General features: G+C 48.4%; 1 protein-coding gene across 1 annotated transcript; it reads right to left on the bottom strand.

The window, feature by feature from the left end:
• Window positions 1–2,703: 2,703 nt before the first annotated feature.
• LOC114603342 (pregnancy-specific beta-1-glycoprotein 8-like) lies at window positions 2,704–15,558 on the bottom strand. Its single transcript, XM_028742243.2, has 6 exons — window positions 15,336–15,558; window positions 12,713–13,114; window positions 9,411–9,791; window positions 7,477–7,620; window positions 6,190–6,264; window positions 2,704–3,151 (listed from the first exon to the last, which is right to left on the bottom strand). Exons 1-5 carry the CDS (start codon window positions 15,385–15,387, stop codon window positions 6,227–6,229), a joined length of 1,017 nt encoding a protein of 338 aa, XP_028598076.2. The 5' UTR covers window positions 15,388–15,558; the 3' UTR covers window positions 2,704–3,151; window positions 6,190–6,226.
• Between the last annotated feature and the right edge of the window lie 122 nt (window positions 15,559–15,680).

Here is a 15,680-nt window from a genome sequence, read left to right as displayed (position 1 = left end):
TCCTTCTGTATACAGGATCGCTTTCAGACGGCTTGGGGGGTCGGATAATTCCATACCCTCCAGCATTTTTTCACTGGAAATAGGGATATCCTAAGGAAAAATGGGACATTCCGGGATCAAATCATAAACTGGGATGGCTTCTCTAAATCAGGGGTGTCCCTGGAAAATTGGGACAGTTGGAGGGTCCGGGGGGGGGGGGACAGAGATGGAAAACTGAGGGGGAAGCAAGAATGGAGTTGCATGTCCTGGGATAAGGGCATGGCTAGCTGAGTCGCTGGAACCCTGAGCGGGACATTCCACGCTGCAACATTTTGTTGCTGGCCCTGTTAGTTAATCTTTACCCCAGTTGGAACCTTTCCCTGGGATTCAACTTGCTTTGGTTAGTCAGCTGCACCCTGGAGAGGGTTTTTAATTCCCGTATTTGTTAACCGGTTAGCTAATGATCAATGCCAGGCTGCAATTAAGAAACTTCCAGAGATTCTTGAGCAAGGAGACGCCACCCCATTGCTCTTCCCGCCCGCTGCATATGGCAAACACCCTGCTCCACTTCTCTAGCTGTCAGGAATTTGGAATGTGGGGCAGCCGCTTCCCAACACACTCCTGCACCTTCCAGGGCAGCCTGCCGTGCAGAAAAATTATGGGTGCCTCCAGACTGCCGCGGTTTTGCGGGAGGGATTCAGTCGCATACCGGAAGTTTAGTTTTGTGCAATTAACGTGATTTAAAGGGCTCCGTCGCCCTGTCACAACAAATCCGGTTTGGAAGGTGGCGGAGGGGAATGATTAACGGGAAGGCTTTTAATCAACACCCTGCAAGCAAATCGGGAGGAATGCTCACTAAAGGCCGGATATAATCTCATCTCCGCGTAAGGTTTGTGCAGGCAAACCAGGACAAAGGTGCCCAGGAATTAGGTCACCTGGAAGGGTCTGAATGCAGGCAGAGTGTTTCTCTCGGGCAAGGAGATGGGGGGCGGCAGAAGCTTCACCCCATAGCGACTGAACGTGACTGTGTCAGCCGGCAATTAACGGTGCAGCAGGAGAGTCCGTGAAACTAACAATGGCAACTCTGTCAAGGAAGTGGAACAAGGTCCTCTAGTTCCTGGCTCTCTCTGGAGAGGGCATTCCATATCCAGGGGGCCACCACTGAAAGGGCCACTCACTCCCATCGGGCCTAGCTTGGTAGTGTTGCAGGAATTTATGTACAGGTTGGGGGGGGTTACCCCTCCAGCAGATATCATGCACATGCAGCCCACTACCAAAATCAGCACTTTGTGACTTTTGTGATTTTGTCCCCACAAAACACTTCATCACAGTTTCTTCCTATCTATTCAAAGGGCCTCTGCTGCACGAAACCAAATGTAAGAATTCACTGATAAATGTTCCTATGTACTGGCTCACAGGGAAAACTTCAGAAATTCATATAGACATGTGAGCTCAGCTACTCAGCAGCCCCTCTGCCTGAGTGATAATTCCTGGCATCCTGATACCTGAGTGCCAGACAGGTAGCCATTCCAGAAATAACAAACCCAGATGAAGACAAAAGGGTGTGATTAACTTGGCTGGGAAACAGGGAAAGATCTCTTTTGTTACACTTGATGGGTGTTTGGTGGAGGGCAAGGGGAACCATGGGTAAGGGTCCAGGATGCTCAGATTACTGTCACCAGACCTCCCTTTTCATGATGTAACCGTGATGTATTAGTGATGTAGTTTGGGGGTGTGTAACATTGGGATTAGCAGTTTATAAAAGTTTGGGGGCTCTTTTGTTCAGGGCTTCCAACTTGTTCCACCTGGTGGCAGGTGGGAGTCCTGTCGCGACAGTCTTCAATAAAGACCAAGCCTACTGGCTGCTGTTTTGCTCTGGCATTCCTGGCTGGTGTCCTTGTTTTTTGTCCAAGGGAGCCCTCAGATTTCTCCGGAGAAGATGTCTTGGACTGGCTGGATGAAGAGGAATGGTGGGAGGAGCCAGGTGGGGAACTCCCAAAGGAAGAAGGCTCAGAGCCCGGGGAGTGGTGGTGGGATGATGGTGAGTGATCAGAGGGAGAAGACTGGGAAGAGGAGGTCAGGAAGCTGGAGGGGTAACAGGACTTAATGAGCAGGGAGAATCTGTGGCAGAAAGCAGTCCAGAATCAGAGGCAGAAGCTGAATCAGGAGAGGAGGGAGGACAAGAGGCAGAGAGGAGTCAGGCTGGTGAAGAGTCAGGGGTGTCTCCCCCTCCTGCTGCGACAAGCTCCCCTCCCTCCTTGTCTCACAGAACCCACAGAGGTATGAAGAGGACGGAGCAAAGAGAGGCATGGCAACGAAGTCTCAGATTGCTTGGAAAGGATCCCAGGGAGGAGGATCCTGGGACAGTTGTAGTGAGGCTGGTTTCATCTCCACAATATACCTGTTGTGTTCATGAGGCCTAGCTCTCCTGAGCAGACCTTGCTCCTTCTAATAAAGAGTTGACTTCACCTACTGCGTGTGATTTATTGCTGGCTGGCTTCTGTTCCACTTTCTCCCTGCCACGCACCATTTTATAAACTTCCACCATGTTGATTCTTTTACCCCACTAATCCTTTTATTCACCACCACCCCTTGACCCCTTCCTGTGCTGCAGAGTCCATGCTGGGTGCAGAAGGCCCGGGAAAGTGTTAAAAGAACAGCAGAGATCTGTTCCAGATGGGTAGCAAAGGGCCAGATCATGCAGCTGAAATGAAAATTTGTAGGTTTAAGGCAGGAAAAAAAGCAACACTTTATTTGAAAAAAGTATCAGGAAAAGCACCAACAGGCTTACAAGAAGTTTGTTCAAAACTGGGTAACATCTGATAATTATGGGAAAACAAGCTACATAGGTTTGATATACTTTTCTGAGTTTCTATAAGTTGCACATATTGTGCACTGTCTACATCAGAGTAGACCCAGTGAAATTAATGGGCCTAAGTTCATCATGTCTATTAATTCCAATGAGTGTACACTAGGTTGATCGAATGCTGGATAGAAGTTTTAGAAACCTTTACATTATTATTATTTTTTGTATTAACAGAAATGAAATAAAGTTTTTATATGTAATACTGCACAGGATCCAGGATATTTCTTCATCCATGGCTTGGCACTGCATAGAAAGAGGTAGAGAGACCTTCCTGGTTATCGGGAACCTGTTGCCCAGAGGGCGAGGCTGTGGAAAGATTTGGAGATTAGAATATTCATAGGGTATTAGTGATGTGGAGCTTGTACAGTATAAGCCGACAGAGAGAGAGAGAGAGAGTTATTTGCCCCAAACAGCTTACAAAATAAAGTTTGCAAGAGGAGAAGGAAAATAGAGGCAAGATGAACACGTGACGAAATGATTTCGAGCTGAGTACCATATTTTTCGCTCTATAAGACACACTTTCCCCCTCCTAAAATGTAAGTGGAAATGTGTGTGTGTGTCTTATGGAGCGAATGCAGGCTGCGAAGCTATCCCAGAAGCCAGAACAGGGAGAGGGAACGCTGCGCAGCGCTCCTTCTTGCTGTTCTAGCTTCTGGCTTAGCCGCGCGAAGCCTCTTCAGAGCACAGGGAGCCTTCATCCCACTGCCCTGAGGAGGCTTCACGTGGCTATCCCAGAAGCCAGAACAGCGAGAGGGGCGCTGCACAGCACTCCCTTTAAATAATTTTTTCCCTTTGCATTCCCCCTCTAAAAACTAGGTGCGTCTTATGGTCAGGTGCGTCTTATGGAGCGAAAAATACGGTAGCTTGTTGTCGAGCATGAACAAAAAACTGGACGCAGCAGCAATAACTCACTATCAGTAGAAGTCACATTCAGAGATGCCAACTTTTCCTAGCAACCCCTGCTCCTGTGCTTTTTAAAACAACTAGATCTGTAGGCATTCGTAGGTAACAATGCTCATGCCTGTGCGGGGTGAAACTTTCCCTGCTGGTTTCTGCAGATCACCAAGGCGTTTGGGGCTTTCGTGTGCGTGTTTGTTTGGCAATTTGTCTCGCAGGAAATGTTCAGCCACCACTGGAGAAAATCATTCCCTTTTTGTAAGCGGGAGGCTGCCGTTGTGGTTGGTATCAAGCCTGGTGCCACCTGGTGGCTACTTCAAGCTTTGCCACCTGCTCCAGGGGGGGGAAATCCACCCAGCTTTTTCCAATGCCACAATGGATTGCAGTGGCTCGTGCCTCTTACAAAGACCCTCCAAGTGCCCCTGTTTTCCAGGGACAGTCCCGGATTTACAGAAACCAACCCAGGTTCTGATTTGATCCCAGAATGTCTTGATTTTCCTTAGAACCAAATGCTTTGGAAAGGCAGGATGGACTTAGCCTGCTGTCTCTCATCCCAGGAGAGGGTGTTCCAAAGATGGAAGGTTCCAATGCCAGGACGGAAGAAGGACCACTTTAACAGAAGGTAAGACATAGGAACACAGGAGGCTGTCCTGAGTCCAGGGGTGATGCCAGGCCCAGGAGGCTCAGACGGACAAGGAGGGGGATGGGAGAGGAGGTCCAGAGGAAGCAGGAATTTGTCCCTCCCAAGATATGGTTGATAGGGTGGCCATATGTCCATACTTTCCTGGATATAGCCGGAATATGACAGTCATAAGCAGTGTCCGGCTGGGAAAGCCACATCGAAAGTTTAGATAAGGAGCTATTCTTTAAAATAGCTCAAAAACTTCAGTGGTTTTGTTTTTTGTGGGTTTTGTGGTTTTTACAAACAAACAAAAACGCTCAGCAACTTTGGTCAAACAACAACAGCAACAACAGAAGAGTTTGGACTTGATATTCCGCCTTATTACTACCCAAAGGAGTCTCAAAGCAGCTAAGATTCTCCTTTCCCTTCCTCCCCCACAACAAACACTCTGTGAGGTGAGTGGGGCTGAGAGACTTCAAAGAAGTGTGACTGGCCCTAGGTCCCCAACAGCTGCATGTGGAGGAGCGGAGACGCGAACCCGGTTCACCAGATTACAAGTCTATCGCTCTTAACCACTACACCACACTGGCTCTCAGCAACTTTTGTGTCCGGATTTTCACTTTTTGAAATATGGCAACCCTAGCTCTGGATGGAAAGCAGGACTCTACCCTAGCCAACAGCCAGGGTTGCAGGAAGCGGCGCCAGGAGTGGGGCACGCCTTGGTCACCCAGGCCCTGGTGGTGCCCCTATTTCTGGGAACAGACCCTCTTCCAACACAGTGACCTCCTTCACTCAGGAGTCTTGTGAGGCAGGAGAGTCCTGTGAGTAAGCAAGCCTTGCCTGTTGGGACAGCCCTATTGCTTCCGCCCAGTTCTGAACTGCTTGTCCAGATCTTGGACTCTCTGTAAACTGGAACCGGCCCTTTCAGCCCAACTGGACTTGCCTTTCCTGTTGCTCAGGCGTGAGTCGCTACCTGTTGCTGAGACTTTACCTCTACTTCCTCAATGAAGGCCTTTTCCTCACTCTCAAGTCATCAGGGTCTGAGTGGGAATCAGGACAGAAGCTGCCTTGTAGCAAATCAGAACACTGGTCCATTTAGCTGCCAGGTGTGGGATCTCCCCCAGCCCTACCTGGCGATGCCAGGATTTGAACCAGGGACCATCAGTGTGCAAGACGATTCTCCCCCACTGAGCTAGTCATACCTCGGGTTACAGATGCTTCAGGTTGCGTATTTTTGGGTTACGGACCCGTCGAAACCCGGAAGTACCGGAATGGGTTATGTCTGGGTTTCAGGAGTCAGGCATGCGCAGAAGCGCTAAATTGAGCTTTGCACATGCACAGACGCGCCGAATCGCAACCCGTACATGCGCAGACATGCCACTGCGCATTGCGAAGGCTGTGGGTTGTGAATGTGTACCCTGCACGGATCATGTTCGCAACCCGAGCGCCCACTGTACTTGGCTAAGCCCCAAACCTAGGGTACCTGGAAAGCCTTTATTGATAGACAGGTCCACATGGGTTTTTGATGTCTTCAGTGCTGTGCTTGAAAGAGCAGCTTGACTAGTTAATGTTTCATGCAGATCAAACTGCTGTTAAAGGCAAAGGAGCAGGCTAAGCAAGGTTCTTCTGATCAGTTTGGCTTTGGGTTTCTGGATTTTCTTGGTGTCCTCGTTCTGGGCATGGGAGGAGAAGCACCGCACGACCCTGGTTTCCTACGAGCTGAATTTGAGCCCAAACTGGGGAAGGAGCAAACGCCCCAGAAGTTGTGGGTCCTACGAGATCGAGCCCCCGCTGTCACTACCAACCCAACAAGCTGTCAACATACCTTGCAAAAGTTAGGGACTTTCCGCCAAACTCATCATTCACGGGATGACTTTGCGCCTCAGGGAAGTGAGGGAGCCTAAAAGGGCGGAGGAAATGGGTTCATTAAGTACGTCCACATCCTGCCCTTCCTCCAGTGATAAAGAAACACAGAGATTGTCCTATTTTAGCCTCACAACAATTCTGCTAGGTAGGACAGGGCGAGTGGCTCAAGGCGGCCAAGGGAGCTTTGTGCTCCAGCGGAAATTCAAACCCTGGAACATTTATAGAACATTTCCCCTCCCGCCCGATAAATCTTGGGAACGGTGGTTTGTTGTGCTGGGGGGTCCTGGCTCTGTAAAAGGTACTGTTTTAAATGTGCATTTTACATTTGACTTCACTTAGCAATGTTTTCTTTCGGAATGTTTAAGATTTTTTTTGTTAACTTTGTTTGTGTTAAATACGTATTCTGTAGTTGACCTCCTTTGTAATGTTTCATTTTGAAATCTTTAAGATAATATTTTAGTTTCCTGTTAATTATGTTGCTTTGACTGTATACTTTATATTTGACTTTCTTTGGAAATGTTTGATTGTGAATTGTTTTAATGCGCTGTAAAGCGCTTTGAGATTTTTCTTAAAAATATAAAGCGGTATTGAAATGAAGTTAATAATAATAATAATAATAATAATAATAATAATAATAATAATGCAGTTCCCAGGCTTCTTTGGGGCATACATGTTTGCTTTAAAGGTATGGTGCATTCCTGTCAAGTGCCCTGTTAAAAACCGGGACATCTCGTTTCTTCTTGAGAGAGTACGGCAGCCATTTTGGGAGCCTTGCTGTTGTGCAATTTCGGGCCGAAAACTCACCCCGAAAAAGCGCCTTTCCCAGATCTGTGATCTCACACAGGCCATGTGACTTGTGCAGGATTTCAGACCAGAAAGATGGTGTCCCAGATTTGCGCCATGTCGTGTCGGAAGGTATGATGGTGTGTGAGCCTGAGATTGTCTGTGTGAGAGTGTAGGATGGCCAATGATGAATGTGGCATATGGGCCAAAACAAAACTGGTCCTTATTCCCATCTCTAGGGACTTAAGAAGAACCCCACTGGGTCAGAGCAAAGGTCTGTCTGGTCCAGCACCCTTTCCTCACAGCAGTCCACCAGATGCCTCTGAGAAGCCTACAAGCTGGACTATCATTCCCCAGTGGCTGGTTTTCAGAGACCTGCTGCCACCATGACTGGCAGCCCTCGAGAGAGAACCTTATCCTCATTTCTGAAGCTGCGTATCCTAGCGGTTTGTGTGCCACTCACAAAATAGCCCGGAGAAGATGGGCATCAGGGCGTCTGCCCAGGCGAGCGATCCAAGCAAGGTCCCAGCGACGACCGCTGCGCTGTAGGTCAAAGAGGCAGAGGCACGACCTTTTTGGGAGCCATGACCTTTTTGGGGGTCGTGACCTGAAAGAGGGGAAAAAGGATTGGGAATGAAAGCATTGATCCAGAATCCGGCTCCAAACAGCTGCCCTGTTGCGATCCAGAGGTGCGTTCCAACACCTGCACAACGAGGTCTTTCCAACTGTTAAATAAACCTTAAATAAACAGCTTAGGTAGTGATTCAATCTGCGTGAATTAAATGTATCCCAAACTCCCCACCGCCTGGCCGTACAGGGTAAGCTGGCAACTTTATTTTGAAGAGGTCAAAGCATCCCTGAACAGGTGCGCATAGGATGGCACTGATTTGCACATGGCTGAAACAATAGTTTAAAGTCCCAAGATGGTGGAATGAACGTTTTTTAGACCAGGCGTTCTCTCCAGTGTGAGAGAATGAGGCAGGGATCCCTCTCCCAACCTAGGGCTTGCTGTCCTCCCTAATAATAATAATAATAATAATAATAATAATAATAGTTATTTATACCTCACCCATCTGGCAGGGTACTTTATAGTACTTAATCTAAGTACTTCTTAGATCAAGGCCCTGTCTGTACTATGCAGTGGTACCTTGGTTCTCAAACTTAATCCGTTCCGAGTGTCTGTTCGACTCCCAAAACCATTCAAAAACTGAGGCGCGGCTTCCGATTGGCTGCAGGAGCTTCTTGCACTCAAGCTGAAGCCGCTTTGGACATTCGGCTTCTGAAAGACGTTCGCAGACCGGAACACTTACTTCTGGGTTTGTGGCGTTTGGGAGCCGATTTGTTCGGCATCTAAGCCGTTCGGGAGCCATGGTTCCACTGTATGTTGAAAGGAGTGCCATACCACCTTAAACAGCCATGACTTCCCTGCAAAGAATCCTGGGAAATGTAGTCTGCTGAAAAGTTGCTGGGGGCTGTTAGGAAGCTCCAATTCCCCTCACAGAGCTACCAGTTCTCCATCCCCCTTGCAATATTGTATATATTCATGTGGTTGCCGCCTAGTGGCCAAAAGGCAAACTGCTCTCTTGAGAAACAGTTGGAGCTGAGTTCTTGGGAGCTGGTCCAAAATGGATGCTGGACTACAAACTGTGTAACAGAAAAAAATAAATAAGGCCACATATTGGGCACCCACTGGTATAGCATACATATATTATACCTCTTCCCAGGGAATTCTGGGAATTGTGGTTCTGTGAGGGGAAGGTGTCTCCTAACAACTCTCAACCACCATAGCAAATTACACTTCCCAGAATTCTTTGGGGGGAAGCCATGACGGTTTAAAGTGGCATCAAAGTGCTTTAAATACGTGGTGTGGGCAGGACCTAAAAGAGAGGAGGACTAGTTGATCAGTTTATGGTCAGGATCCGCCTTCTGCTACTCTTGCCTGGCCTTCTCCAGAGACCAGACTCTCTGCATCTCCATAGCACAGCAACTCAGCACCTGCTCAAGATGCTCAGGACAGCAGCATGCTGTGAGCAACCCCCCAAGTTTGCGTTTCTTTCATTGGGAAGCCGGAGAGAAATTAAGACCTGCAACCATTCCCATTACTTTCCACCACTCTTTGGAAAAGTGCAACAGTGGTGTCAGAAGTTAAACCGCAGCAGGAGAGAAAGCGCTACAAAGGACTCCTCTTGGCCAAGGAAATGTTTTGTCCCTGGAATGCAAATGTTAAGTTTGGCGCCCCCCCCCCTAGTGCTTGCAGTGGGGTTTCAATGTCTAATCGATGGAGTGGTTTGATGATGTTAAAAATGCTTTTAAGGGGCCCAAAAAGGAAGAAGTCATTGTTTATTTAAGCAGGTGGCTGCCGTACGGTGTAGAGCTTTGGAGAGGATGGATACTTGCCAGATTGTCGGAGGACGTCAAGATAGATCTGTCCCTTGTGCACCTGAAAGTCTCCAATTTCAGGTTCCCGGGGGAAAGTCCCCTGCCCTGGTTGTTGCTGCTGGTTCAGAAGAGATTCGATCTTCACCGTGTAGTTGCCGGTGTCAGAAACATCAAGCTGCCTGATGTGCAAGGTGCAATCCTGCCTCAAAGTCGTTCTGCCTTGGGACAAGCTTTGCTGGTCTGTGTCCTCTGGGTCGTATTCGAGAACTTTTTCTTGCCCGCCCCTGGGGTGTATGACCCACTTGCAGAAGCTTAATTGCTTGGGGGCATTTTGTGGGGTCAGGGTGAGGTCCTGACCTTGAACAGGACGTTGCGGGTTGAGGTTTATGGACATGAGGTCTGTAAAAATAGAATTTGTGAGGATTTCAGATGGCTCAGGATGAGAGTTGAATATACCGTATTGGCCTGAATATACGCCTCGCATTTCCCCCCAAATTCCAACCGTGAAAAGTTAAAGCATGGCTTAAATTTGAGACCTTACAAAAATGGGCTTTTACGATATCACTGTAGGATTTTCTTCTACATTTGCCATTTATGGCTGTGAGTGCCTGCGGAGTTTTAAGGGAGCGGCTTATATTCGGGTATTGTCTCCCCCCCCCCACTTTGAATTTTAAAGGTGTGGCTTATATTCCGGCCAATACGGTATATATATATTTGGAAAGCAGGTTGCCAACTTATTTCACAGCTTGCACTCCTGTGCCCCAATCAGCGGCCGGACCCACAGACTTTTCCAAATGTTTATCACTGTGCTTCTGCAAACCAAGCTTGTGCAGCCTATCTCCTTTCCTTTCCTTTCCTTTCCTTTCCGGTCAACTCGCAACTTTATGTGGAAGGGGCCAAACTACCCTTAAATAACTTTGCTCCTCCCCCCTGCTGGATTGCCACTTTTTTCATAGTCCCTGCTCCTATGCCTTTTGGACATTAGCCTTGAAATGAGCAGCTGAAGCTTTTATCATCACGGGCAAAAATCCAGACAGAAGTGTGTTTTTTCCTGCCATTCAAATCTCAGATAGGTCTGGGAAACCCCAGAAATACGGCAGCCCTAGGCAAGTACTGGGGAAAATCTTCCAACAACATTCTACCCCCCCCCCCCCCGAAGGATACAGGAGTTGGTTTAAAAGGCAGAAAATTCCCACGGTCTTTTCTGACCCTACAATTTTAAATTTATTTAGAGCCAAAAGTTCCAGAAAAGGATGGTGAATTGATAGGAGTGCGCTGAGATCGAATTAGGGCTTGCCAGCTGACCAGAAAATCTGCCTGCTGTTGTGCCTTACGCACACACACTTATTTATTGATACTCATCCATAGAGATACAAAAATACATACACATTGCAAAGTAGCTTTTTTATAATATGCTAAGATAAAACAGCTACTTAGTCTAAAAAAGAACAAAGCCAGAAAGAAGAAAACACAAGACAAGGAGAGACCTACAGAAAGAGAAAGTGAGAGAGAAGAGAAAGAACGGACTAAAATAAAATAGAAGAAAAATGACTTTTGGCTCTCTGTCCTGCGGCTACTCATGACATTTGTTCCTTAAACCACAACCATTCTATCTTCTATAAAGCAGTGCTTTTAAAATATCCAAATCCCGATAGTACACGTTCATTTCCTCTATCCTGCAAAAAGTCCATAAGAAATTTCCAATCCTTAACCAGTGCCAGCAATGATTTTTCTCCAATTAAACATGTCGGCTTTGCCATCTCAGCCAGCTCCAGTAACTTTATCAGCCTCTTCTAAAGCGGCTCTCTTGTGCCCTTGATATATAGGAGGCCTGTCTGCAGAGACTGGCAGAGCCAAGCCTTTCATGGTGTGGAAACTAACAATAACAATAACAATAACAATAACAATAACAATAACAATAACAATAACAATAACAATAACAATAACAATAACAATAATATCATCCCACCTATCTGGCTGGGTTTCCCCAGCCACTCTGGGTGGCTTCCAACAGAACACTAAAATACAATAACCTATTAAACATTAAAAGCTTCCCTAAACAGGGCTGTTGCAGTTGGCGGCAGCGAGAACATTTGCAGCAGCAAGCAGCAATCCACGGAGTTGGGGGGAACCTCCGGCCCTCCACAACTCTCTTGATGGCCCCTGGAATCCTCCCCAGGCCATGCCTTTCACGGGCGCTGCTGCTCCAGACCCTCCCTGAGGGCGTTTGCCTGGCGGACTGGCCCCCCGAACTTCGACAATGCCCCTTGCTTGCCTGAACAGAGGATAGGGAGGTGTTTGTTTGCGGAGACTAACCTCCTGCGCAAAGGAAAAACTGAGCATTCTATGTTAATGGCTAGAAATTGGAAAGACACCAACAAAGGAAGAATGGCAAGATAAATTGTATTTGGAATTAGCAAGAATGACAGTTAGCAACCAGCCAAACCAAAATGTCAGAAAAGAAAAAAGTAAAAGTAAAAAGGAGTGGGAACGTGTAAAAGATTATCTAGGGAAACATTGTTCTCAGATAAAAACCCTTGATATGTTCCGACTAAATTTTGCAATGTGAAGGCCAGATAGATGAGATATATTACCTATTAGAAAGGCAGTAAGGAAAAACAAGGGACGCGGGTGGCGCTGTGGGTTAAACCACAGAGCCTAGGTCTTGCTGATCAGAAGGTCGGCGGTTCGAATCCCTGCGACGGGGTGAGCTCCCGTTGCTCGGTCCCTGCTCCTGCCAACCTAGCAGTTCGAAAGCACGTCAAATGCAAGTAGATAAATAGATACCACTCCGGAGGGAAGGTAAACGGCGTTTCCGTGTGCTGCTCTGGTTCGCCAGAAGCGGCTTAGTCATGCTGGCCACATGACCCGGAAGCTGTACGCCAGCTTCGTCGGCCAATAAAGCGAGATGAGCGCCGCAACCCCAGAGTCGGCCACGACTGGACCTAATGGTTAGGGGTCCCTTTACCCTTTACCTTAAGGAAAAACAGCACAGCTGAAAAGAGAACGAAGATAGAAGAAGCTGCACGGAGGTGGTGGGAAGAAATATTGTGTAGAAATGTTGTTATTGTTTGGTTTTTATATGTGTGCAATATATGTTAAAGAGTGAATGGAATATGTAGATGAATAACCAATTTAAAACTCAATAAAAAGCAATTTAAAAAGAAGAAGAAGGAAAAACTTAACGTTCTCCACCCTGCTCACTTTTGCCTCTGGTGCAACGCTAAGAAAAAAGGATGGCCCTTTCCCCATTACATTGTGGTTAAAGAAACAGGAGCCTTTCTTTGAAAAAGGTGGCGACCGAGCGGTTTGGTACTTACTTGAGATTTGCAAATAATAAGATTCTGAGAGGTTTCTCCCTACAAATTGTTGCCCTTGGCCTGTTTGCTGGTCCGGGTCGAGCTGAATCACCACGGTGTAGTTCGCTGCATCGGACTGCGTCAACCTCGCGATATACAAGGAGCACCCATCTCTCAACGTCTCCCGTCCGGTGTGTCCGGGGCCTTTTTCTGGCTGCCTCTGCCCAAATTGCGTGAAGATGTTCTCCACTCTCCCTGAGCGGCTTTGCCGGAACCACTGGCACTGCGCGAACTGCCGGGGGGCGTTCCTCAGAGACAGCTTGACATCCTTGCCCAGAAAAGGGTCAATTGGCTCAGGGGTCAAAGGCAACTGGGGTTGAAATTGTGCTGGCACCAGCTGCAACATGCAGCTTAGGAGGAAACCTAAGGAAAGGGGAGGAAAAATGGACTAAGACTTCTTCTACAGGGCAATGGTCTAACACACACACAATAACATACCCTCCAACATTTCTCCGGTGAAAATAGGGGTGTCTTATTCCTTAACACTCCTGCCAACCTAGCAGTTCAAAAGCACATCAAAGTGCAAGAAGATAAATAGGTACCGCTCCGGCCGGAAGGTAGACGGCGTTTCCGTTTGTGGACAAACGCCAGCTGCCTCGGCCTGTAAAGCGAGACGAGTGCCACAGCCTCAGAGTTGGTCACGACTGGACCTAATGGTCAGGGGTCCCTTTACTTTTACCTTTATTCCTTAACAACAACAACAGTTTTATTATTCTTGCCCCTGCCCATCTGACCGGGTTGCCCCAGCCACTCTGGGCGGCTTCCAACATATATAAAAACAACTTGAAACATGAAACATTTAAAAAAAAACTTCCCTATACAGGTCTGCCTCCAGATGTCTTCTAAATGTTGCATAGTTACTTATCTCCTTGGCTCGGGGGGGGGGGGGGGCGGATAGCTCTATACCCTCCAACATTTCTCTGATGGAAATAGGGACACCCTACTGTACACTCCGATATTTATCAGGTGAAAATAGGGACGTTCTAAGACTCTTGAGAGTCCCATGGACTGCAAGAAGATAAAACCTATCCATTCTTAAGGAAATCAGCCCTGAGTGCTCACTGAAAGGGACAGATCGTGAAGCTGAGGCTCCAATACTTTGGCCACCCCATGAGAAGAGAAGACTCCCTGGAAAAGACCCTGATGTTGGGAAAGATGGAGGGCACAAGGAGAAGGGGACGACAGAGGACGAGATGGTTGGACAGTGTTCCCGAAGCTACCAGCATGAGTTTGACCAAACTGCGGGAGGCAGTGGAAGACAGGAGTGCCTGGCGTGCTCTGGTCCATGGGGTCACAAAGAGTCGGACACGACTAAATGACTAAACAACAACAAAGGAAAAATGGGGCATTCCAGGATCAATTCAGAAACTGGGACAGCTTTGGTAAATCTGGGGCCGTCGCTGGAAAAGAGAGGCACTTGGAGGGTCTGCCATAAAGGACAAAGGGAGCTGGGTCTTTCTGTGCTTCAGGGTGTGGCAGAAAATGGTACCTTGAAGGGGAAAAGAGGAAGTTTGCTCTTCCGAACTGAAGATATCGGGCCAGCCTGCCCATGAGAAGGAGAAAGGCGGTCAGCTCAGGAGGCAGATTTGGGTCCAAGGAGCACACTGCCTACGGCCATGGCATGCCTCTGCCCCACTAGGAGTGTGCCCTGCTGCTGAGGGCACCCCCTGCCACCTCCCCCATCATGGGTGCATCCCACCACTTGCCTCCCCCTGCTACCACAACCTCCGTGGACGCACCCTAAAATCATAGAGTTGGAAGGGATTCTGAGGGTCTCTATTCCAACCCCCTGCAATGCTGGATTCTCAATGAAAACAAGCTGTTCTGCTGCGGCGGCTGCTTTGCTGCCATCTTCTCAGCTGCAGGTGTGCCTGCTGCAAGGAGGAGGCAGGTTCTGGTCTGGGGGCAGCAGGTCCCGTCCCCCCCGGTCTCAAGTGCCAAAATGTCCCCTCCTGGCCCTGCGCCTTGTCCAGCCTGGCTGTTGATCCATCTAACCGGGGCGCCACAATTTAAGAAGGATATCGGCAAGCTGGAACGTGTGCAGAGGAGGGCGACCGAGAAGATCAAGGCTCTGGAAACCAAAGCCTTATGAGGAACGGTAGAAGGAGCTGGGTTAAGAGGAGATATGAGAACCGTCTTCAAATATCTCAAGGGCTGCTGCCACGTTGGTAGATGGAGCGAGCTTGCTTTCTCCAGCTCTGGAGGGTAGGACTTGAACCCATGGCTTCACGTTACAAGAAAGGAGATTCCAACTAAACATCAGGGAGAACTTTCTGGCAGTAAGGGCTGTTCAACAGTGGAAAAGACTCCCATGGGAGGTGGTGGACTCTCCTTCCTTGGAGGTTTTTAAGCAGAGGTTGGGTGGCCATCTGCCAGGGAAACTTTTGCTGGGATTCCTGCATTGCAGGGGGTTGGACTAGATGACCCTCGGAGTCCCTTCCAACCCTACAATTCTGTGATTCTATGACTCTTTTGCCTACATTGAACGGCAGCGGCTCTCCGGGGTTTCAAGGAAGGGACAATCCTAGCCCAATCTGGAGAGCCAGGGATTGAACCTGCGGCCGCTGCCCTTTCCTCAGCTTACCTGCCAGAAACATGACCTTCCGTGCTCCCTGTCGGCTGTTGGGGAGACCCATCGCCTTTTTCGCCTGCAAAACTTCAAACTCTTCCAAGAATCAGGGCGGACGGACGGACGGGCAGAGCCTCTTCTCTGGACAAAGTCTGGGTCCCTCTGCTCCACGTCCCTCTGCCTGCGACACTCGCTTCCTCCCCTCTGCCTGTTTCTCCTTTTGTCCTGCAGAAAAAAAGGAAGGAAACGGGTACCGTAACACAAGGACGACACATCCCTGCCTTCTTTGGTTCGTTTATTTTGCCGTTTCTGAGTTACACCATCTCAAGGTGACTAAGGCTGCGTCCTGGCAGTTCAGCC

The sequence above is a fragment of the Podarcis muralis genome, chromosome 7, assembly GCF_964188315.1.
Source record: "Podarcis muralis chromosome 7, rPodMur119.hap1.1, whole genome shotgun sequence".
Taxonomy (NCBI): Eukaryota; Metazoa; Chordata; class Lepidosauria; order Squamata; family Lacertidae; genus Podarcis; species Podarcis muralis.
Note: the sequence above shows the minus strand (reverse complement) of the source record. Positions and strands in the feature narration are given on the sequence as shown.

Bases quoted from the DNA above. Each gene is read 5' to 3' on its own strand.
- LOC114603342 (XM_028742243.2), bottom strand. From the start codon at position 15,387: ATGGGTCTCCCCAACAGCCGACAGGGAGCACGGAAGGTCATGTTTCTG. The intron at 7,621-9,410 runs GCAAGTATCCAT...CCCCTCTTTCAG, and splicing joins TGACGTCCTCCGACAATCTG to GTCACGACCCCCAAAAAGGT. The intron at 6,265-7,476 runs GTGAGTGGCACA...CCGCCCTTTTAG, and splicing joins CATCTTCTCCGGGCTATTTT to GCTCCCTCACTTCCCTGAGG.